General features: G+C 44.6%; 1 protein-coding gene across 1 annotated transcript in view; it reads right to left on the reverse strand.

Moving 5' to 3' along the window:
• LOC138583120 (cholesterol transporter ABCA5-like) overlaps positions 1 to 25,240 on the reverse strand; it is a 3,134,767-nt gene that overhangs the window by 209,501 nt on the left and 2,900,026 nt on the right. Inside the window, exons 33-34 of the mRNA XM_069655080.1 lie at positions 3,667 to 3,742; positions 3,469 to 3,563 (exon numbers count right to left, since the gene is read on the reverse strand). Of these exons, the coding sequence (XP_069511181.1) occupies positions 3,469 to 3,563; positions 3,667 to 3,742 (171 nt within the window). The remainder of the gene's footprint in view (positions 1 to 3,468; positions 3,564 to 3,666; positions 3,743 to 25,240) is intronic.

Here is a 25,240-nt window from a genome sequence, read left to right on the forward strand (position 1 = left end):
GCATCCATTAAATTTGATACCAATTCTGCCATGGCATCTTCCTTCGAGAAAAATTCCTATGAAACAGTCGCAGGCCTGAGTTGTTGAATATCGAAAGGAAAATTGCGTCTCCCCTCTTCCTCTAAGATGTCTCAAAGGAAGGTCATGTAATCCCTTCCTCACCGAGGAACGTATCTCAACGTCAAAGACTGCTCCACGATCAAGACTGACAGCCCTCACGAGAAAGGCTCTGATGCAGCATCGAATCTCGCCACGGGAGCCTCGATCATCAAGGTTGTCTATACCGTTCAAAGGCTTTTCAATACAAGCTTCAAGCCTTGGCTTTTCTGTGTACGGGATTGAGCATTTTCCGATTCCCTACCAGGCTTGTGAGGCGTGGTGGGATCCGCCGACTTTTTTTTTTACTCCAGTCTGTCTTGAAAGCTGAGGGGGCTGCTTTACGGAACTCTTCCATATCCCACTTCTCTGATGAGGCAGACTTGTCTGTCAGGTGAGAAGTCTGTCGAGGAAAGGCTGTGTCTCATCATCTTTTTCGAAGAGGATGAGGATGAGCAATAGGAGTTGCTTTGGGAGTGGGATCTTTTCTACTGTGCAGACCATTCAGCTTATAGCTGTTTTTGCGATTTGCAAAAAAATGCTAAATCGTCTGAATGCCACTAGTCCCACAAAATGCAGGTAAAAAGCAGCAAAAAGTGTTCCCTCCTTAGCCTGATGCAGCTGCAACATGCCGTGCAAGTCTTCGCAACCTGCTCAAAAGTCTTACAAAATCTTGCTGGTGCATGGTGCCAGTTTGTCTGTGCAAAGCAGACACGCCTCTTTTTCACTAAGTGTTTGGAGTTCAGCTATTCATTATAAAGCCACCATGCCTCTTCATCCAGCTACTGGTAATATTTGTCGGTCCTCTCTCCTGTTCAACTTAAGCCTCCATTCTTCTCTTTTCACTCCCAATCCACTATAACCCCTGTGTCATTTTTTATCCGTTTTATGTCTATAATCACACCCATTTCCCCTTGCTCTCTTCTGGCCCTTGTCTCACCCCTGTTACTCTTGCTCTTTTTGGCCCTCTCCCTTTGCCAAATTCGACCATCAGCCCATGTCCCTATTTCCTCTGTGTGCCATCACACCAACTTGCAAGCATATTCTCACACCAGCTGTCCCTGAACAACATTCTGCATCCTTCCTAGCACACTCAATGCCACTCCCATCAACATGACCAAACTGGGCCACAGTAGTCTCCATCACCCCATCACTACATTTCTCCCAAGTCACACACCAGTAACTAGCTGTAAATTGTACATTAGAACCATCACGTCATATTACTCTCAGTCACTCATCACCATCTCACCACATATCCTCAGCCCAAGACACCACCCTCACTCTCCATCACCTTAATCATTGCAATCCTTTCCATCACTCCCCAGTCACATAGTACCAATCTCACACTCCATCTCGATGCCCCAAAATCACGACTCTCAATCCCACCCATTCACCCTTTGCTACTCACATTCCACTCCATCACTCTCCTTCATTCTCATACCCCATCCCATATTACTGCCCACAATCTCCATCATCCTCTAGTCACCATCACCACCCCTGAGTCACTATCGCCCGCTCAGCCTCCATCGTCCCACTCATTCTAGCACCACGGCACCCTCAAGACACCACACTCTACACACCCCTTCAGTTCTCATTCACACCCCTTTCACACCACTCATCCTATAACATCCCTCTCTCCATCCAGTTCTATCTGTCTGACATCCTTACACTCTCACCATTAAAGACACGCTCACTCACTGTCTCCCTCACAACCTCCCCTGTTCCCCTCAACATGTCACTCTCTCTCTCTCTCACCTCCCCACCCTCTATTGCTAATCACCCCTATAACTACCCATCTCACTCTCTATTCCTTTAAACCTCCCTTTCTCTTCCCCAACATTCCATTTCACCATCCGATCCCACTATCTACCCCTCTTTCACCAGCATGTCTCTCGCTCACAACTTCTCTTTCACTACACCTCTCTCTCTCACCAACCCGATCTTCCTCTTTAACCTGCACCCATCATACCTCTCAATTCACCCTTATTTGCTGCGGGATGTCACCTGAAGAGGCCTTATTTTTGCCAACCCAGTAATTGACATAAATGCTGACTCTGCCCCTCCTACTCTTGCACACACAACGTTGCTCTCTCCCTCTCGCATCCCTCTCTCACAAACATACATCCAGGCGCTCTTGCCGCTTCACAAGCACCCTTTTCCTTGAAATCTGGCCCTCTCTATGCCACTTGACAGTATTTGATTTGGGCTCTTTTGCACTCTTGCAATGTAGCGTTCACACCTTTGCTTTCGCACATGCTCATTTTTTCTCTCTTACATACCCTTGTGCTCTTTCGCACCATTGCTCATACACTTGGTGTGTGTGTCCTTTAAATACTCACAGACACACACCTCTCTTGCACCTTTCCTGGCTATTTTGCACGTCGGTGCACTTTCTTGCACCTTGGCTCTCTCTTGGAACCTTCACTAAATTAAAGTTGTGCTGCAAAAATGCCCAAAAATATGAATTTTTGTGCAACAAAATGTCTATTATTCCACAAAATGTTCTGTATTATGCTGCAAAATCCTGGGAGTCTGGTATTGAACTTGGGATACAGGGATGGCTAGACTGGCAGGATGACTACGTGTGACGAGAGAGGGATGGCCTTTAGTGTGCCACAGTTAAGCATACTGCTAAAAAACCATGTTGTTGTTTGCTGAATTTAAGATAAAAAATCTTTAACTGATCTCTGTAGTTTGGATATTCTTAAAGTCACCTGTGACACGGTGCATTGTCAAAATGGTGCCACGTGGTTCCTGACTAGTGCCATTTCCAGTCCAATTTGAGTCCTGCAGTCTGTAATGCAGTTAAGTGCTTTGGAGAAATAACTATCTCTGATCGACAGTAGTGGTGGTAACTACCTTCTTTCGCAGCTGTGAGATGAGTGGCCATCGGGACGTGTCCCAGTAGCATATCTGGCAAAAGTTTCAGAAACATCAATGGTCATAAGAGTAGCAAATGGTTCTTGCAAGTCCTCAATGAGTGCACCAGTGAAAGATCCAGGCGGATCCTCGGCGCAGACACCTGTGATAGCCTCTTGGGTCTCAAGGCTGCTTATGGTAACTGGATGGTCAGACTGATCCGTCCTGGATGCAATGGTTCATGGGAATAAGTTGCTGGCCATGAGGATCTAAAAATGATAGGACCAGTTACCTTAAACTAAATCCACTTTCATTTTTACAGAGAAAGATTGCCTGTGTGTTGTAAGATGTGTAATCGGGAGTTCTTTCAAAGGCAATGACACTTTTAAATTCAGTAAATACAATATTAAATTAAGTAAGCTAGCTGCCCAGTGCTTATGTTCTTAATAGACGTCTAGTCCTTCAGTGGTTAATTCCCCCAACTCTGCTCATAGACATTACATTGATACTCACCACATCTGCTGTTTGGCCTTTGGATCCATGCCAGTAGACGGCTCATCTAGTAGCACAATATGTGGGTTTCCCAGCATGCTCAGTGCAAAACATAACTAAGAGACAAAAGGAATAAGGGGCAAGATGTATTGACAATAAAGGCATTAAAGAAAAGAAAAAAAAAATCACACAATATTTTTAAGAAATACTCTTACATACCTTTCTTTTTATCCCAGCTGACAACTTCTTAGAAGGTTTTTGGAGATGTTCTTTCAGATCAAGCGCACTTGCAATTCTGAAATATACATGTAGTACTTTAGTGTATACATGTTAAACACTAATTAAGTGTTAACTATTTCCTGTTTATCTTGTATGCAAATAATACATAGCTTGGTGTAAAGACTGTTCCCATCCTCCCCACCATGTGCCTGTAACTATATAACATCTGCTTGTGACCCCCATTGATGTACACTACAAGGTTGCTTCTGGAAGGTAGGTTCACGCTCAACAGACACCTGCATTAAATTATCAATAAAAGATAAAACAGCAATAGGTTATACGTTGTTTGATAATAAATGCCATATCATATCATATGTTAGTGTGATTTATGGCCCTATGTCAAATATTGACTGCAGTTATGCGTGACATAAAAATAATAATTCACTTTTTATAATACAACCTCTTAACAGACAAAATCAGGCATGCATAAAAATAAAATAGCCTTTTATGCACTCAGACACGATCAACAGCCTCATGTCTGGTTTTCCCTGCTTGTTTCATCTTTTGGCCAGAAGCACAATCTTCAAGTACATCATCACGTGTTTAGGAAGCAGTATGATGTGTGAGATTACCACGCTGTGTCAATTTTAGGAAGTGTACATAAGCTTTGTGAAAATAATTATTTACAAACAACCACAATGTTTACTAAAACTGGGCTGCTTTATCATCTGATCACAACCACCAATGCCTGACAAAGTGAAATAATGGAAATGATTAATGACCATTAAAATGCACAATAGTGGTTAACATGTGTTATCAGGACAACACATCAATAGTAAAGACTCTTGCACGATGATACCATTTATTATGCCACGTGAAATTTCTAGCTTTCAGATTCGCATAGTTCTCTTCCAGCTAAAGTCGAACTGAAACAGAACAGAAGCTTCATTCATAGGTCAGATCAGTATTCCTATTACAAAACAACAAATTAACAAGACTTGGTCCCACCTCTTGGGTAGAGGGATAATATCTCCTGTGCTTCAGTTCGACATTCGTAGATATTGTGCTTTATTACACGAACAAGCCCTCTCATCAATACATTTCGTCACTATTGTTGCCTCAAATTGTATCCGTTTAACTGACAATAAATCCCTGCAAGACACCATAACTTCGCCACTAGTTAATTGTCATTCAACGGGGAAGGGGAAGAAGAGGGAGGGGGTTGAAGAAGCACCAGTCCTCAATGCAACACTGACACACTTTTGTCATGCACATTATTATTCTGATGCACTTACTAACCTGAGTACTGGTGGACAAACGGGTAGAGCCCTTCCCTGTGAGATAGAAAGTAGCCAAAAGTGCTGACTTGGAGCCTTATGACTGATGCCTTCCTTTCCATTATTTTTTCAGCCACTTAATAAGCGCACAGTTCAAATACTGATCACATGACTTTTTGTGGGATGAACCAGTTCATTACGCAGGCAGTAGGTAATTAAAACTTGGTGCACATGTTTTATTGGGGCATGGTTTGCCGAGGGGAACCTGCTGAGTTGAGAGAATGCCATTATTAGACCGAATTCAATTATGCCCCTAGTCGATCCCTACTACACAACCAATGCTTCTATGAAACTTGCGCTGTAGAAAGCCAATATCAGCAATCGATATTAAAAGATTTTTCTCAGTTCGGCTACATTTGATCAACCAATGCACGTTTACCTAATGTTTATTGTGTGCAGCGATAAATCAAAAATAACTTCAGAAGTTGAATCTGTGTATGCAAAATATCTTTCTGCACAGACTTCTCCAGCAGATGGTGACTTTAGTTTATGGTTCCCTCATCTCCAGCTGCCCCCACACTGTGTTTCTTGCATTTTCTTAGTTCTGCCATTCAACAAAGACACTAGCTATCATATAAATGCTGATAACACCACTTTTTGATGGCTAGGCCAGATGATTGAATATACTAAAAAAGGATGTAGCTGCAGTATATTTCACCAGACTCTTGATGGTACGCTTGAAGGCTGATGTGCAGGCAGAAGGGAGAGGAGTCTCTTCTACACAGTCTCCCTGCAACTGTAAACATGTTCTCTATGCGGTTTTACGGGAGCCTATATTGCTCCCAGGACAGGGGTGCTTTCTAAGCACCCCATATTGACCTTGGAGTGGTTATATTACCCTGCACTTGTGTTGTGTAGCAGGCTGGTGGCTGTAATATATTTTTGGCTTCACCAGGGGTGCAGCAGGATTTTCCAAAGTAAGCACCCCACTGTACTAGTAGCTCAGTGTACTCTCATCCATTTTGTTTTGGACCATCCCTTTGTTTGTAAGAACCACAGGGCAAGTCTCAAAATGGCTGTTGTGTATATATGTGCTCACTCTGAGCATTGCCTGGCACCTTCCGTAGTGGTTTGGACTGCTTAGACTGGTCCACTCCCCCAGGCAGCCCAATACACAAAGTAGGTGGGTGGACCCGAGTGGTGGTTTTTAGGGCCAGCATGATTGGCTTCCCAGCAAAATCTTTACATGTCTGTCTTTCGAGTTATCGGAGGGCTGGCCCAGCCCACGAGTAAATATGTAAATCTAGGTGACGGTGCAGTTCTCAATTCTACATTATTTTTACATCAATTGCTGGGGAATTTGCCATACTGGCTAGACTCTGTATTGTTTGTTGTTAGTTCTGGTTTCTTTTTTTGACTGCTGGGCATCTTACCTGTGCTATTTCTCAACCTTCATCCGAGCCGCTTCACTGGTTGGATCTGATGGCCTGTGATGGGACTTCTTCAAGGCTATTTTACTGCTTTTTATCCTGTTTTTATCCTGTTTTATCCTCATGGTCCCAGCGCCTCGATGAAGGAAGCCTCAGGCTTCCAGAATGGTGGTGAGAACACTATTCCGATACGTTCTTCGCCTGGGCCATCTAGAGTCACCTCCACGGACGCCCTCATTGTGGGATCACTTTCTGCCAGCTGGCTGCTTAGTTATTTGCCCTTTGAGCCATCTAAATCAGTTAATTCTGGCTCCTATACCGTCTTGGTTGTGGCTTCTGCCTGCTATTGGCTAGTGGGTCACCCTCCTGGAAAGGCCAATTATTCTTCGTTTGGGTTTTCGCTGGTCCGTTCCTAGGTACCACATCCGGTAACTCAACATGTGAAAAGAGCTTTGTGTTCACTGTGTTGTTTCACTGTTTTTGAACTAAGTTCTCAGAATCTTGCACTGTACGTATTACCTTTGGATTCCTTTCTTCCTTCCTTCCGCTTGGTACCTGGAACTGGAACTCATCATGCAGTTTTCCTTTAAAGTTTTCTGGGGATGGTTGCACCTTGTTCCGCAGCTCTGGGGTAGAAGACCGATTTACCTGTCTATTTGCCATAACTTCGGTTCTGCTTATGGACTTTGACCTGTTAAATCTTACATACATCTTTTCTAGAAACTATTAAACTCATACAAAGTGACTCCTGAAAATACTCAGCGGAATACCGACAGTTTCCCTGGGCCCCTGGAATTGTCTTCCATAGACTATAATAGTAGGTGTTGTCCCTGGTTTTCTTTGTATTTTGAAATCCCTCCATTACACCCCTGCTATGGGGACATTCTATACTTCACTGCCTACCTCTTCCCTTGAATAAAGCCTGACAGCTCTGTAGTAGCTGCCACGTTAGATAGTTTTGTCTATTTCTGCTTGAAATCCTTATCTTGCTATGGTTTTATATCACTCACCAGCGAGCCATAGGAAAATCTTCCTAACAGCTGGACTTGCATATTCACAGCCACTTGATAGGTGGTCACTTTTGTTCATTTCTGCGATACCTCCCAGTTATTGACCCCTCACTATAGCTTTTATTTTACAAACAGCACACAGGTGCTTGCCCAGCCCAGTTTTTTCTTTGCATTCTGGGACTGCTATTCATGTATTTATAAGGTTTCTTCTTCAGTGGTGATAGTACACTAGGTGTATTTCCATGGCTCTTTTGGACAATCAGCCAAGGGCTTGGGTGCAGCATGGGCACACTGCAATAACGTAGTGTGTTTTAAATGTAGGCTATTGTAGAATGAGTGTACAGTAATTAAAAAGTAAAAAAGTCAAGCGTTCCTTTGTTTAAAATGGAAAATGATACCTTGTACAACTGATGAGATTATTTTGTTTTTAAAGCAGGCCATTATAGAAAATGTTATGCCCTAACATTTCACATTAAAACAAAAAAGGACTAAACATGAGGTTATAACTTAGCTTTCAAGGCTGCTTTCTTTTCAAGTCAAGTGTTCAGACTTCTAAATTACAAATCCACTGCATATAAAGCCCACATAAGTGAACATATTAGGGACAGCACTGCACATCACCATGTGGCTCTACGTCATCTTAGGGAGGGCACTGAGAACATCTATGCAGGACAGAGGAAAATGTGATATGCTGGGTACGGCTACAACCATATGAACGGGCAGCGACGTTTGCCTTGAGTGCCACGCCTTTACAGAGTGGAAGGGTGTACTTAGGCCTATGGATGATGGGGAAAAAAGAAATAAATGTGTTGGTAGATGCTTGCCGAGACAAACGGTCTATCAAGGAAAATTGTGCATCACGTTCCAGACAATGTGACAAATTCCGATAACAAGTACTGTAATGAATTGACAGTTAGCAGTATGGCAGCTACTATGAAGAGAAAAGGTAACGTGAAGAATACTTGTGATATTATATTTAAATACAAGTAAGTTTCATGGAATGACAGCTGAGTAAGTTGTTATGCAGGATAGGAACATTTCTGAATAAACAGGTACTATCAATCCAGAGAGGCCAGGAAAGCTGGGAGTGTCCTACACAGAGACCTAGCAGCCCAGCATGCATATTATCAATACTTGAAGATTGTATCTCCTGGGTTGACAACTGTTTTTATCTTGTCCTGTGACATAGTTGTGTGTTTATAATTGTAAACTAAAGAGAGGACATGTGTTGAATACATGAATATTTATTGCATTCTTGTCTGGATTGTGTTGGTGACATGGATGTTTGGCTTATGTAATGATTGAATGTGCAGAGATTGTCTGTTGGGATGGGAGGTGATTGGCGGAAGAGTGGGTGGTTATGCATGTGAAATCGGATCCTGTGAATGAAGAATAAGGAATAAGCATAACGTCTGTACTGCTGGCTCAAGTAAACCCTATTAGGAGTAGTGACCTGAAGTCAATGATGACCCATGGAAAAAAAGCTTTTCTTGTTGGCTACTTGACACAATGAGATTGTTTTGGGCACATTTCTGGTTTCGAATCCTTATATACAAAGCTGAATGTATGTATGTATGTGTGTATTTTTGTCCGGCTATACAAATCCCCACAGTTGAACCCACGTCTGCCAAATTCTGCATGGATTCCTCATTTTTCTGGGGAAAGATTGTAGTCCATGTTTGGATGCAAACAATGTACTATGCAAACACCCCCATCATTTACTGATGCTCACCCTGATTCACTACAGTAGGTACTAGAAGGAGGCAATATTTGGAAAAGTGTCTGAAGCAAAATGTTCGATATGTTGGTTATTCCTTTAAAATGTATTACTACTGTATACAGTCCAAAACTGTTTATTAAAGCATTTTTAAAAAATTTTAAAAAATGTTTCATCCCGCCACTCCAAGTACGGGAAATGGCAAGGTTACAGTTTACTTAAGTTCATTCACGAGAAGAGGGCACAATCAATCAATATTTCTTGGACATTTTCTCAAATGTGCTGAAGCCATTAAGTGACAAACATGTCACACAAAAAACAAACATCACTTGGAAAGGCTCCATCTGATGCAAAACGAAAATCAATATCAAGAGCTTCTGAAACACAACAACAAACAGCGGCACGACTTGCAGACCAGAGGACAAGCAACTTTCTCCAGGGCAAATTAAATGCCAGGGCAAATGAAATGCCAGAGCAAACTGAAGCAAGACTTGCTGACATGAGGACAAGAGCAACATCCTCTAGGGCACATGAGACACCAGGGCAAACTGAAACAAGACTTGCCGAGAAGAGCAACATCCTTCAGGGCGCATGATTTAAAGCCCATTAGTCTGCGCTCTGTTCATAGTGGTGCTACGGCATCAGCTTGAGGACGTTCAGTAATTATACATTAGGTATACGGTAAAAGGAAAAAATAGACTTTTCGAATAACCCTGCACTGTGTTCAATGCATTAGCTAAATACTTATTTTGCACTCTTTCGGTGGCCAATCATTTTTATAGCAAAAACTCATTCCATTCCAAATGCTATTTTCACTCCTCGTCACAAATAATACATTTATAAATGATTACAAAGGTTACAGTCCCAAATAAAATCCACAACGTTTTATGTGGAAACCCCTTCCGAAAGTGGAGTAAGACTGTAAGGCTCATTCGTACTAAAATCACTCTTTTTCTCATATGATCCTCTGAGTCCCCATAATTTCTTTTTTAAAGTGCCACACTATAGAAAATGAGTATAAATGATGTTTAGACCAACTGCATTACAGCAAAAAAGACTCTGATTAGTTGCATGCTTAACAAATGAGTGCAGGGCAGAAAGGTCTGTCCAATAATTCACTGAAACCCCCTCAACTGTGAAACTAACTCCAATGTTATACACTGGTGAGAAGGTAATATAGAGTTGCTCCTAGTAGAGACTAGCGTGCTAGTCCATAGTCCCATTTCCTATACTTCTGAGACATCATCCCCAGCAGAGGACAGAAATGGCATTTGCTATCCAGCAACATGTTGGAACGCTGAGCATGTATTCCGCCCATTTAATGAAGCCATGCGGCACCATCGGTAGCGTGCATAGAGCGAGCAAACCTCCTAGCAATCCTGGGAAATATTTCTAGTGAGTTGGGATGGCCATTTTCAACGAGAATTGCAAGCGTGGCACCATGTATGCCCCGCTCCCTTTGCTAAGAAGGTGCCCGTGGCTGGTGGCACAATGAATCAAATAGTCTATAGGCAGAATGATTGGGCCCTAGCCAGATCTTCGTTACAATGGGAGATCCTGCAAGTTGGGGACTGACAAAACTGTGGTGGAAGGTGACCCATTGCGTCGTCCTCACTGTACCCCAAGGTGAGTGAGGGGAAAGCTACGACCCCCAATAAGATATGAGGCGGTGTGGAAAAGCAAAATAGAGCTGATCAGTTTGAGAGGCCCTTCCTTCTGATTTAATGTAGAGGCTCAGCAGGGTATCCGTTTACATTTGTCCAGCTTCTCCCTTCAAACTGCCTTATTTGAGGCTATGTGCTGGATCTCTAGTGGAGTCATGAGACTGCAATGATCACAGTCTACCATTCTTTATTTAGTGTCGCCCCTGGTGGAGTCTGACGCATGGACTCTCACGGATGCCAGATCGTATACTGCATGTGGGGAGCACACCATTTTAATTTACATAGGGAGGCTGCGGCTGTTCTGGACATTCTCCATGTCACAACGCACAGGTCCTGTTGACAACCACTTGCTGATGATCTTTGCGTACTAACAATAAATATTGCTTGTTGGGATTGCATGTGGGGTCCGCATGGTGAATGGTTCTGCTTAATCGCTCTAACTCTCCAAAATCTATATAAAAGAAACCCATACAGTCGGACTAGCTGCAGTTGGAGGCACACACTGAGCGTAATCCGAAAATTGTTACCCAGTTATGGTGGCGGAACAATCATCAGCGCCTGCTGCAGTCACCAAGGAAGACCTTCAACAGTGGCTACAAGTTTCAGGTTAACTTCACAGTGTAATTCCAAGCGCAGCTCAAACAACTCTCTGAAGTTGCTATGGAGGCAATCTTCTATTTAATGGTCGTGCCAGGTCAGAGGTAGTGCTGGCTCCATGGAGCCAGTCATTAATTTGACCGTAAGGATGTGATTGGTTTAGGAGAAAGGTTTGAAGGACGCAAAGGTGGTTTTGACCTTGACCCCTGGGCTCGGGTGATGTGGGATCCGGTCCAACCGTAGATAGTGTGTTGAATGCATTTTCCGGTCAGAAAAATTATAAGTCAGCTAAAACCTGGGAATGAGCAGAGGCAGATGTACACTGAAGAGATAATCTTAGTTCCTTGTAAATCTTGAAAGGTGCAGCAGCAGGGTTATTGGGTTAGCTATGCGTTTATGCAGAAAGACTTTTATTCTGAAGTATGGCTCGAGAGTAGCCTTTCAGTTGCTGCAAGCAGAATATGTTGTCTTCTCGAGTCCTTGTTTAGCGCCCGTTACCGTCTAGTGCTCCGATTGTTCTTTTAAGAAGAAAGCGTTTTGTATTTAATCAAAAATTGCTGGAAGTCAGGATCTCGGTGGGTCAATTGCATACTGTAGGGTCTATGAATGTGTTGGTGAAAAGTTCTGTGGTTGTCAGTTTCCTATGCCTCACAAGAATGATATCCAGTATGGGAGTGGGGAAGAGTTGCAAGAATACACATTTTGCAAAATGTGAAACAAGTAAATGGTGGTCATAGTCATGAGGGTGAAAAACGATGTGGTCACAGTCATGATACACTGCCATGGAAATCCCATCTACAAATCCAGGTCATCTAGCCACCAAAGCTGAACTCCAAACTGTCATGGGGTGTGAGGAGCCAGGAATGAGACGCGGACACAGAGGAATCCTGGTTTTTGGTTATAAACATGTATTGAAACAAATGGGGATTGGAAAATGCCTCACTATCCCTAATCTAAAAGGTATTTCCCAACCTCAACCAAAACTAATGGGTTTGTACTTTGTCAAGATGTCCAAAGCAAAAATATGTCTTGTGCTCGGAATACTATTCTGGCCCTCACACTCTAAAACTAACTCTAAGGTGCAAAGCGTAGTGTCTCTGATTCTCAAAGGTGCACAAATGTGCCAATCCAACACAAAAGTCCAAATCCAACTAAAAGGTTTCAAATGGACAATATTCACAGTTCCAGGGAATGGCTCCCATCCCCAGATTCCTTGTACTAATGTGTAAAATATAAAATAAAGAATACTCAAGTTCCTTAGAACCGAAGAGGATCAATCCCTCCTCTTATTGTGCTCACAATTTGCAAAGAAATAGCTTCTTTCCTCAGGCTTCCCTTCATCTTTAATATAATTCAAATCCTAAGGGCATGTATCTTCCTATGGATTCTCCTTCCACTTAAATATAATTTAGATGTGGGTCCCAGACTCGCAGATCACCTATCACCCTCCTAGCCAGGCTCTTCTTATAAATTCAGAACATTTCACAATCTCAAGGGCATGGGTCTTCCTTAAGATTCTTTTATATTATATTATATTTATTTCATTGTATATGGTTAGGTTAAACAGTAAACGTTTACAACATATTCTCAATACAATACATTTTCAAGAGTTTAAAATACAATTTAAAATCTATAGATAAATCATTAGATGCAAAAGGAGATGGCATGCACCATGGAGCGAATTTTAAAATGTTAGATGCTTAAAACCTTTTGCATTAGTATGATACTCAGACATGTGAAAGCTAAAAGTCTCCCTCAAATCCTCAAAAATTCACCCTCAAATATTATAAAATGTGCTGTAACATAAGAAGCTAAAATTGCTCATGTAAATGGCATATAATTCTCAAAGGTCGTAACTTTTATATTAATGCATAATGTTCAAAAATTGATAGTATTTTAGATGGTCAGACGAGTGACAAACTAAAATGAATCGTACAATTTGCATACATTTTTTCATAAATCTCAACACGGCCAGCTTCAAGGAAATTGATTTCCCCACAGAGCATGTTCTGTCAAAGCATAGTCTGGCTGCACCTGTTCTGTGTTTAAAAAGAACTTATAAAAGTGGGAGATATGCTCTGCCAAAAGGGCTATGAGTAGACGACATAGGTTTTAGGTTTTCTTTGTTGGTACTTATATGACAGTATCTGCAGACGGAGGTATCTCTCACATCGCAACTTGTAATTAGGATGATCTCTTTAGTTAAATAGACATTCATGTGAAAACGCATGAAGTTATTTCACATTTTTTTAGAGGGAAATACTCTCAAATATAATTCCATAGTGCCCAAGCTTTTGTGATTAAGACAGAGATGCTTGTAAAATATTTTCTCTGGTTCAAATCCAGTCATTCAAATAGATATTTTTCCTCATCTTAACAGGGTTAGCAATAAGGTGTCCAAGCTAAGGTCTAAAGAAAGTAACAATTGGTTGGGCACAGTGAATAGAAACATTTTCCATAGCGTCAGTATTCCAATCGTCAACCTTCCTGAATATGGAATAAAATTGTTGATCAGAGGCAGTTTGAAATTTTCTGCATAGCGCCAATTGTTTCCATCGTGCAATACTTGCCAAAGATAAGATGCCTAAATCGAAGTGAATCGCTGATGAGGAAGTGCTAAAGGGGCAAAAAGTTAAAAACCTTCTGCCATAAACAAGCTTCATAGACATCAGCTCATCGATCAACCAGTCAGGGAAGGTTTCCGCCCCATAGTTCAATTTCAGGATCATCTTTCCTTGATAAAATGTCAGGACTGGAAGTAGGGAACATTTCCCATATTTCCTGTCAACTCTACACATCTGTGCAGACAACAGGACTGCTTTCTGGTGAAGATAGTTCCTATAAAAAGCTTTCGATGGATGGGTGACAATAGGGTAGCCTAGATGAAGCATACTCTTGCAAAACTTTAGAACCATTGTCTTTTTGGGATTAATCCTCATTTTGATCAATGTAGAGGGTGAAAGCATCGATGAGCCTCTGCAGGCTAATGTGGGTGCAGTTGAAAAGCACAAAATCGTCACCATAAGCCACCCAAGAGACACAGGAGTGCCTAATTTTTAGCAGGACCAAAGTCGCCCTTGTAAGGCGCTCCCCAATGTCAGAAAAATAATGGTTGAAGAGGCACGAGGCCAGAATATAACCCTGTCTTAGGACCTTGCAAGTGGGAATAGGAGTGGACATAGAGCCCTCGTTATTTAAACAAACTTGCATGGAGGTGTCGTCATGTATGTATATCAGAATGTTTAATAAACCCTTAGGACAGCCCAGATTGTGCAGCTTGGTCCATAAAATCCACTGATCTGCAAGATCAAAAGATAAGAATAAATCCATGAAGACGGCATATACAGGTGAGGTGTCATCTCTCTATGGCAGATTCTGCACGTAAGACATTAAGAGTCCACCACAATCAGTACCCATTTGTTTGCGAAAGACAATTTGTGACCTCTGCAGTATGTTCAATGAACCACACCAGTTTTCTAATTTCTCTAGAATCAGGGCAGCGAAAATGTTTGCATCCGCGTCCAATAGTGTTATTGGATGGTATTTTAGGGGGGACAATTTGTCATTTTTTTTATAAATAGGAATAAAGTACGCCTGTTGCCAGGATGGAGGAAAGGATCTGGAGGTCATAATGACTTGAAAGAATATGAATAGAACACGAGCCCATAGCCAGATGTCATTTTTGAATATTTTATTGGCCATGAGGTTTGGCCCGCTTGCGCGGGAAGTGCTGGCCTTGTTAATGCACCCTTCAATATCGTCTATTGTGAAACACAAAGACCAATCAGTTGTGAACTCCCGGCCAGATAGATATGGGTTCTTCCCACCGCAGAGCTCCACAAAATGAGCTGTCCAGGCTGCTTTAGAGATCGGGTTGCTTTGAACAACTGATTGATTTAATTCTATGTTGTTTATCAGCTTTGGGAAATTGCAAGAGGTTTCTTTTGTACTTAAGACCACCTGCATCCCCTCTCCATCCTGTTGATCAGCAGATGTCTATAGCTTTTCATCAGATTTTTCAAATTTTGTTTTATTGACTTGATTGTATTAGTAAAGACCTCAATATCTAGGCTTGCGTTATTCAATAGCACTCAGATTCTTTGACACGCAGTTCTCTTCTATTGACGGACATGTGCATCAAACTTATGGGGGTGATTTCTTTTGTTCAAGCTCCCGAGCTACTTTTGCAGGCGCACCCTGTTATGGATTCAATATGCTTTTCAAATGTGATAGTTGAAAAAAATTGAAAGCTTGTACTCGTATGGGCAGTTCCTAAAATTATGAGACATCACATTAAATGTATCAATGTTTCTCTCGTGCCATCTTAATCTCGTGCATTTTGTGTTAACTGTCAATGTGTGGGCCCTTACAGAAAATGGCTGGTTCTGTCCTGGACAGACAAAATGAGAGGTTAACATGCTGTGATTATTGGAGGCATTCGGAAGTATTTCAAATTTTTTACAGGTCACCAAGAGGGAGTGAGGGACAAAGACAAAGTCTACGGCTGATGCACAGTCCCTCCCATGCCAAGTCGACTGTCCAACTCCATTTACTTCTAATGTTTCGTTCAAAGCACACAGACCCAGGTCTCCAATGTTCTGCGTAATTTCTTTCCCTGCGTAGCTTTTCTGCCGGCAGCATAATTGCTTGTACTCAAGTAATGGTCCATATCGGGGGTGACGCTTGCAGAGATGTGCAATCATGTTAAAATCCCCACCCACTATCACCTGGCCACCAGGGAAACAAGCGAACCATTCTTCTAATATAGAGTTTATTTTCTGAAGAAAGCAGACGAGGTCCATTATACGATTCCAGTAAATATTCAGTAATAAGAGGTTTCTAAAGGGGCTATCCTCCGTCACTCTAATGAAGACTGCGAATATACCCCTTGATGGGGCCAAATATCGGATGATTGAATAACCTAAAAACATTACAAATTGCTACCATGAAGCCACCTGCTGGGCACCTTCTTGGGCCTTGGGTGGCAGGAACAACTTCAATAGAGTATCCATCAAACACTGGTGAATGGACCAACCATGTTTCAGGAAGCAAAATAAAAGTAAACGTTTGCAAGAAACCACACAGAGAAGTATCAGACAAAAGGGAGGAGAAACCTCTTGCGTTCCAGGAGACTATAGAGAGGTCACTGGTTTTCTAAAGCAGACCCTTTATTTCTTTGAGTTGTCTCATGGAGTCTCTCAATGACAGGGCTAGCCAGCGCCGGTCTCCCTCCTCTACACTGGAACAATTTCTGCTTTTGGTCTCTTCTCGAATTTGATATTAGCCTGAACTATGCCCCCCAGAACTGTTTCATGTGGGGAGGCCTTTCTCACGATCAAAGATTTAATTACACTGGGAAAGAGGTTGTAACCCAATCTATTTAAGGTGGGAGCTTCTTTTAGCAGCACAACAGACAATAAGGGATGGAATAACCAACCGCACATGATCATATCTGTGAGGGTGGTGAAAGTCCACTAGCTTAATGTCTTTAGAGGCAGTTAGGCACAGGGTAGGGATTTCATTAAAGAGGGCCAAGACTCATATCCTATTAAGAGAGGAAGGACCACCTCTATCAAACATGTATTTCAGGGAGAGGCTTGGGTCATCAGGGAAGGCTACTTTTCCCCTTATGGCCTCCGCCAACTAGCGCCAATTATGGGAGCGTATACAGAGGTTCTCTGCAATTCATCAATGCTAAACGGAAAGCCCGTCCCTGAAGTCTGGCCACCCAAATAAGAAATTGTCTCTGCAACCAAAAGTTGAGGCGCGGTAGTCCGTGAACTTGCACCCAGTTGGTCAGTGGTTATCTGGGATCGATCTTGTCTTAGGATCTGAGGCACTATTTGCGTGATCACTTCCTTGGTTAAAATGTGATTATTGGATGCCGTCTCTGGACAAGAGGTAAATGCTAGGTCTTGAGTACGCTGTTGTTGGGGGCCACCCTTCTTGTCGGAATCCTCTTGAAGAGCTGGCTTAATCCCAAGTTATGGTTGGGAGCAGGCCTGCGGGCTTCCCAATTTGCACCTCCCTGACAAAACTGACCTCTAATCAGTGTTCAGGGATACCAGCTACAGTTTGGCATTCTTGGTTGACCCATTCATTTTTGTTCCCTTAGAGGGGGCTCATAGGGGTGCACATTTAAATAAGCTGTATACTCGTTGACCTTTCTGAGTGTTATAAGAAGCCTTGCAACCTTTCTGTAAGCCCTTGTGTTTCATTGTGTCAGTAATGCTGTTTGTGGATGGTTCATACAAGCTCCCCTGCACAGTGCCTCCTTCCTTCTCCAGCTCTTCTACAGCCGTCAGTAGTCAGTGCCACCTGCTGGCCGCACTTCTTGTTATTGTTTTGATGCCATGTACAGCACTGCCCCTCCCCTTTCCCCTGGCACTTTTACCCTCCCCCTCCCCTGCACTTGCACAATCTCAATGTCACTTGGCCTAGTAAGAGCGTTGTCTCTGTCCTCCCTTCCTTGCCTTGTTGCGCCTTGAAACACGTGTGTAGGCGCGTTACAAATGCCATATCATATATCACCCTGCAGTCACTGCTTGTCCAAAAGAGAGCGTCTCAAAGAGTGGGGCAGGTGGCCTAACCACCCAACATGCGGGTCAGAGAGTGAGGGGAAAAACCTCTGCTCTGCAGTCAACGCTATTATAAAAAAGAGCGGTTCAAAGAGTGAGGCACAGGCTCCCACCCGTCAGTCACCGCTGTGTTCTTGAAATACAGCTCAAAGAGTGAGTCTCAGCCCCTCTCTCACACGGGACCACTATTCGTAGATGGCAGGCAAACGGTGAAGATGTGAGGCAGAAGACGGAGCAGATAAACACAGCTCGGAGGGTAGATCTATGAACTCTCCCCCACTATTGCTGCTCTTTGCGAACAAGGAGTGTGCAGGTGGACCCAAATGTAATCCAGCAAGAGCACGATGCAAACAAACATTTCACCAGTGGGCAAGAGGGTGAAGCAAAGGGAGATCAAGAAAAAGCGTTCACCTTGGATCGTTGGCGCACGCCTCCAACAGAAGCAGTTGACTTGCTTCTCGCAAACGAGTGACAGAGATTGAATCCACCATCCGTCAAACACCAAACATTCTGATGCCACTCCGCCTCGCTCCGGTCCCAGACAGGGATTACGTGCAGGAAACTCTGCCTCAGTGCAATAAACACGAATGACGGACTTGAACTTCTGCCAACAGCTACTATCTCCTACTCCTTCTCCTTCGCCGCACCAAACACTCTGCCGTCACTCCCGCCCCTTTATATTATACTTGTACAGACACTTTAGGTTGCCTGGAGTATTCCCCTGCCAGGGCTTTCATGCAGTTTTTCAAACACTTTTCTTCACCTCGTGTACTCTCCTTCCAGGACTTTATTTAACAAACACTCAGCTTCACCTGGTATACTCGACTGCCAGGACTTTATTTTATGACTTTTCCTTTTTATCCATAAAACATTAGCCCACTTCTGACTTGCCCACTCTTGTTTCACACAGTTCTTTTGAATATTCACTTCCTATTTCATCAAAGGGTTCTTTGTCCCTTTTCCAAAAGCATTCCCTTTTACTTCACACTTGGCTTTGAGACATGGGTTTGACAACCTGTTCATAGTTCGCTTCACAAATATACTAACTTCTTCATTAGCCTTCCTTTGTTTCTTCTCTGGGCTTTCCGGTTGTTCTCTGTGATATCTCACTTCGGTTCCCTTCCTTCTGTGTTATTCTTAAGGAGCAGCATATGCTTGCAGGCAACCTGGTAACCCGTCGGGCTTACTGGTTGCTTCTTGCGTTCCTTCTCTCTGGGTCTTCTCAACTTGCTTGCACAGTGTGCGTCTGGACAGTCGCTGCACTCTCGCTTTGTTCCTTTCTACAGTGCTCGGTTCCCGCTGCCTTCTATTCTCAAATGGCAATCCGTCTGCACACGGGCTACTCTTTCCCACGTTCGGGCTTGCTTACACACTTGTCTTCTACGGCGTGGTTCTCTTCAGTGGTGTCGGCACAGGTTGCGGTGCAGTCCAGCATCTGTATTTCTATACTCTCCTTATCCACGTCCGCTCTACCGGAAGCCGCTTTAAACCTGCATGATTGCATAGCCTCCAAAGTCTAGGCTGTTGCTTTAGTTTACCGGTCTTAGTCATCCTTATTGTTCCACTGCTATTTCTCGTCTAAGTTGATCTTTAAATTAAGTGAAAGTACCCAATCCAGTATATGAGTGTGTGGGCTGATCTATATGTTGTAAGATGCCCAAAGCCTTCTTGAATCTAACAAGTTCTCTGGCTGTTAGATCTTTAAGACTGAATTCTGCCATTATATGCCATTTGGCCGTACCTTTTAGTTCGGACAGGACCAGGCTGTTAAATTGTGCGACGAAGTCTGGCATGGTGTTAGGGGGAACGATATATCAACAAGCTATTCACTGTGGTGGAGGCATCCATTCTAATTTTAAGACAGAGGGTCTTGCACCCACTAGGGCCTTGAATATCATGCTTCCAAACATCAAGTTTTTTTTCTATATAATTGCCACCCCCACCTCCGATTATCCCTATTGGCACATAAGATAATATAATCTTTGGGAGTAGAAAGGGTCAGGGATGGGCCTGCGGCCTCATGCATCCAAGTCTCGGTTAGAGTGCAGATATCTAGATCTCTCGCAGATATATATTCCGCTATTTCAACAGCGTACTTCACTATGGATCTTGTATTAAGTAAGAGGACTCGGTGGGGCTTACAGTCACCCGTCTGTATATCATAGACAGTGTTTTGCTTATGAATGTAGCCATTTTTAGTATAAGCACTCTCCTGAGCGGTGGACAGCTCACAAGGGAGGAGTAAAGCTACCTGACCTGATATTGGGTCAAACTGGATTTTTTCTGAATCAGGAGCACCCTCCAAAAGGCTGTCAGAGTCAGAAAAGACCACGGCCTCCTTCATTACCCAACCATCTGCTATTCCTTCTAAATTGTCACATGGCAATGTGAAAATACTTTGTTCCTGGGGGTAGCTACTCTCATCACCCATTGAAAGAGTTACCATGTTTCTGGGGTCCGGTGTTGATTTACTGTTGTCAAAAATTGTTCTAGAAGCAGCTATTGCAGCCAGTACTTCAGTGATGCCCATGGCAAAGAGACCGAGACTTCCTTTCTTCAGGTCCTTCACGGACCGTCACAGACCGCTTGGGGTCTTGCGCCAGCGCTCTCGCGCCTGTTCTGCAAATCTAAACACGCAGGAGCCGCCAAGCCCTCTGGGGAATGTAATCTGTAAGGCTGCCTTCTACTGTATACACGTACTGATATTGTGATACAGCGTTAACGGCTAAGTGTCACGCCGCCCAACCCGGGCTTGTTCCAGCCCACTTACCTGATGCGGCGTGCCACGCCTTGGAGGGTTTACCCCCGCTTTCGCCTGGGGGGTACGGGGCGGTCCTGGGTACCGGTTGCTCCTGGCTCTTCGGGACGCTTGGTCTCGCGCGTACGCGGTCGGCCGCTCCGGGTCCCGCGCTCTTCCGGGTTCCCGGGGCGTGCCGTTCCGCGCATGCACGGCCGACCCCTTCCCGCTTTCCGCGCATGCGCGGTACACGATGCTCTCGGCTCCTGGCCGGTTTGCGGCCCAAGCCTCGCTTTGGGCCTCCCAGCACCTGGGAAACAGCACGGCTTGCGTTCCAAGCCTCTCGGGTGTGGGAGGCCCTACTTAAGGAGCCCGGCGGTTTGATCAAACCGCGTCTCAACGTGGTCTGACCGGATCGTTGTTTTGCTCTTGCCTTGACCTGAGTTCCGCTCTGTCCTGCCTGTTTTTTTCCAGTTCCTTCTGTATTAGACCTGCCCTTCCTTGCCCGGGTAGGGGGTCTCCCTGGTTCCCTTCTCCTTGCTCCCTTCCTGCTGGGGTGGTTCCCCCCTTCTCAGTTGTTCTCTGTTCCTTCCTCTGGGGGTTCTTGGTCCTCCTTGGTCCCCTTGCCTTCCCGCCTTCCCTTGCATTCTGCTGCCTCCTGGATTCCTGCTCCTGGATTCGACTCGCAACTCTTCTTGCTCCAGTTGTCTACAAAGAACTTCTAGCCAAAGACTATCAGGCTCCCCCTGTCAGTGCTTGCACTGTCCTGATGCCACATTAATCAGGGGTGAGCTAACCTGTGGCATCGGGAGCTGGTTCACCTCCAGTCCAGTATCCATTTGGACGGGAGTTGGGCTGGTTCCTTGTGTCACTCTCACATCACCACAGAACTTCTGGCATTCTGGCATCATCTACTAAGCCGACTTCCGGACGAACAGGTACGCTGCGCCCTAGTGACGCCATCTTTAACAGATTGAGACGCCAGGCTTCCGGCTCTTCGGAATCGGAGATGGATGAGGACACCAGTCTTCGTGATGAGATGCAGGCCTTACGTGCTGAGATGATTGCACTCCGCCAGGAGAACCAAACCCTACGCCAGATGGTAACCCAGAGCTCAAATGGTGTTCCTCCACCTGAGAGCGCTATGGCACACACCACTCCCATCAAGTTCGATGGAGACCCCAGACGTGTGGGGGAATTCTGCAATCATTGCCGGATACATTTCCTGTATCGTTCAGCCCACTTCAATAACGATAAAGCCAAGATTGGATATATTTTGGGCAATTTGTCTGGCAACGCTCTTGCTTGGGTGACACCGCTTGTGGTTTCTAACAGTCCCATTCTCTGTGATTTTGTGGCCTTTGAAAAGGCATTTCTGGAAGTGTTTCAGTCCCCCAATCTGGCTTCAGCAGCACAGAATCAGTTAATGGATATAAAACAAGCCAACACAGACATAATCTCTTATATAGGCCGTTTTCGCCAACTAGCAACTGATTCCCAATGGCCTGAGATAACACAGAAGACCTTGTTTCGCCGTGGGTTAAGAGAAGAGTACAAGGACGAGCTGTTACACATTCCTGAACCCGAAGATCTACAGAAGCTCATTGAACAGGTGCTAAAGATTGATCAGAGATTGGCTGAGAGAAGAGGCGAAAGGCGCCGTTTTGAGAAATCGGACCTCAGACCTCCAATTCCTCGAACACCACTCAAGAACCTATGCAGCTAGGCGCCGTAAGGGGCCCGTAAGGGGCCCTTTGTCTGAGGAAGAAAAGAAGCGGAGGAGAAGCCAACGCCTATGTTTGTACTGCGGAGCCGCAGGTCATTTTCTGGGTACTTGTCCTCTACGACCAATCAAGAAAGGGGGAAACTAGGTGACCTGTCGTGCTCCGGAAAGGCCCCGACAGGTCTGATTAAACCACCAGTCCTTTCCTGCCCTGAATCTGTGTTTCCACCCATGTTGCCTGCAGTCCTAATGATTCTGAAGGTCAGTCTCAAGTGGCTGAATAAGACAGTCGAGATCCATGGATTATTGGATTGTGGGGCCTCTGGGAACTACATCGATGAGCGCTTTGCCATCAACAACGGCATACCATTGCTTACCAAAGAAGAAGCGATTCCAGTAGAAGTCATTGATGGAACCCCATTGGCTTCTGGCCCCATACGACTACATACTGTGGGTATGTTGTTACGCATCAAAGGACATGAGGAGAGAATCGCGCTGGATGTTATAAGGACACCTTCATATCAAGTGCTCTTGGGGCTACCTTGGCTTCAGCGACACAACCCCACAATAAACTGGGAGACACGTACTTTGGTGTTCACCTCCTCTTTTTGCCTTCAAGAATGCTGCAGCCCTAACACGTCCTCAGAGACGTCCGTCTCGACAGCCTTAGTCCCAGGTAGAGAATCATCTGGTTTGTGTTCCTTGTCTATGATACCGTCTGAATATGCTGACTTGATGTCTGTATTCTCCGAACCAAGGGACATCGCACTGCCGCCTCACAGGCCTTTTGACTGCTCCATAGACTTGGTTTCCGGAGCCGTGATGCCACATGGAAAGGTGTATGCCCTCACCCAGTCTGAAAAACAGGTCCTCTGGGATTATCTCGATGATTGCATCAAGAAAGGATACATCGTTCCTTCCAAGTCACCTGCAGGTTTCCCATTGTTTTTTGTGAAGAAAAAGGAAGGCTCCTTACGGCCTTGTATTGACTACCGCCAACTGAACGACATCACCCTTAAAGACAGGTACCCGTTACCATTGATCCGGAATATCATGGAGTCCTTACGTTCAGCCAGGGTCTTTACTAAATTAGACCTCCGCGGAGCCTATCATCTCGTCAGAATCAAAGAGGGAGATGAATGGAAGACGGCTTTCAAGACACCTTTCGGGCACTATGAATACAGGGTAATGCCCTTTGGGCTGTGTAACGCCCCGGCTGTCTTCCAACGGTTTATGGACTATGTTTTCAGCGACTTAATTGGCATCTCTGTTTGGGTGTATTTAGATGACATCTTGATCTACTCCGACAACCTAGAGGAACACATCTCCCACGTTCGTGTAGTTCTTCAACGATTGTTACAACATCATCTGTTTGCCAAGGCTGAGAAATGTTCCTTTCATCGGGATGAGATGGAATTCCTGGGATATGTAATCACTTGTACAGTAATTAGCATGGATTCCGGTAAGGTCCGGGCTATTCAGAACTGGAAACAACCACAGGACGTGAGATCACTTCAGCGATTTCTGGGATTCGCAAACTTTTATCGGCGTTTCATTCCGCAATTTTCACGTCTCACAGCTCCATTGACGCGTCTGACCAGTGTGAAGATACCCTACCTCTGGGATACTGAGGCATCAGTGGCGTTCGATGCCTTGAAGTCAGCATTCTGTACTGCACCTGTACTTTGTCACCCCAATGATGAGATGCCTTACATCGTCGAAGCCGATGCTTCCAGCTTTGCTGTTGGCGCAGTCCTGTTGCAGAAACATCCCTCTACGGGTGGTGAACATCCTGTGGCCTATTACTCACGCAAACTCTCTCCTTGCGAACAGAACTACTCAGTCATAGAAAGAGAGCTATTGGCAATCAAGACAGCGTTTGAGGAATGGAGGCATCATTTGCTTGGTGGTCGCTTTTCAGTAGAAGTCCGCACCGACCACCGCAACCTGCAGTACTTGCGATCTTTGCAGTGTCATACCGCCCGTCAAGCTCGATGGGCCTTTTTTTTCTCCCACTACGATTTCAACATCACGTACATTCCTAGTGCCCGGAACCTAAAAGCCGATGCTTTATCCCGCTCCTTGGAAAGAGAGGTGGAGGAGGTCAACCAACCCATTCCATTGATTTCCCCCAAGCACTTTCTTCTCACGATCTCTCCTCATTTGCAGAAGATCTTCCAAGAGACTCAGACAGACCCAGACCGCACAGATCTACTGAAACCTCCACAAATCACGGAACGTGAAGGTTTTCTTTTCTTCCTACACCGGTTGTACATAGCATCGAGATCTCTTCGCTTGGACATTCTCCATGGGTTCCATGATTCGCAAGTAGGAGGTCATCGTGGCATCAAGGCGACCCAGGAGTTGATTGCCAGGCAGTTCTGGTGGCCGGGTTGGGCTAAGGAAACCAAACTATACGTGGAGAGCTGCCCAGTTTGCGCCCAGACCAAGACGCCCAGGAGAAGACCTTTGGGGTTGCTCAGACCCACTGAACTACCACCCTATCCCTGGCATACCATAGCCACTGATTTTATCGTCGAGCTTCCACCATCAGAGGGACACACCTGCATCATGGTAGTGGTGGATTGTTTCACTAAGTCTGCGCATTTCATTCCCTTTTCCAGGATTCCTACTTCCTCTCAAATGGCTTTGGCTTTTCTGCATCACATCTACTGTTTACATGGGTTACCAGAGAAGATCATTTTGGATCGTGGGTCTCAGTTCCTCTCCTCCTTTTGGCGTCAGTTGTGCAGCCACCTTGGAATACGCAGAGCTCTGAGTTCGGGTTATCACCCGCAGACTAATGGGCAGACTGAAAGAACGAATCAGACCTTGGAGCAA

This window comes from Ambystoma mexicanum, chromosome 3q (assembly GCF_040938575.1).
Source record: "Ambystoma mexicanum isolate Mex_15411 chromosome 3q, UKY_AmexF1_1, whole genome shotgun sequence".
NCBI lineage: Eukaryota > Metazoa > Chordata > Amphibia > Caudata > Ambystomatidae > Ambystoma > Ambystoma mexicanum.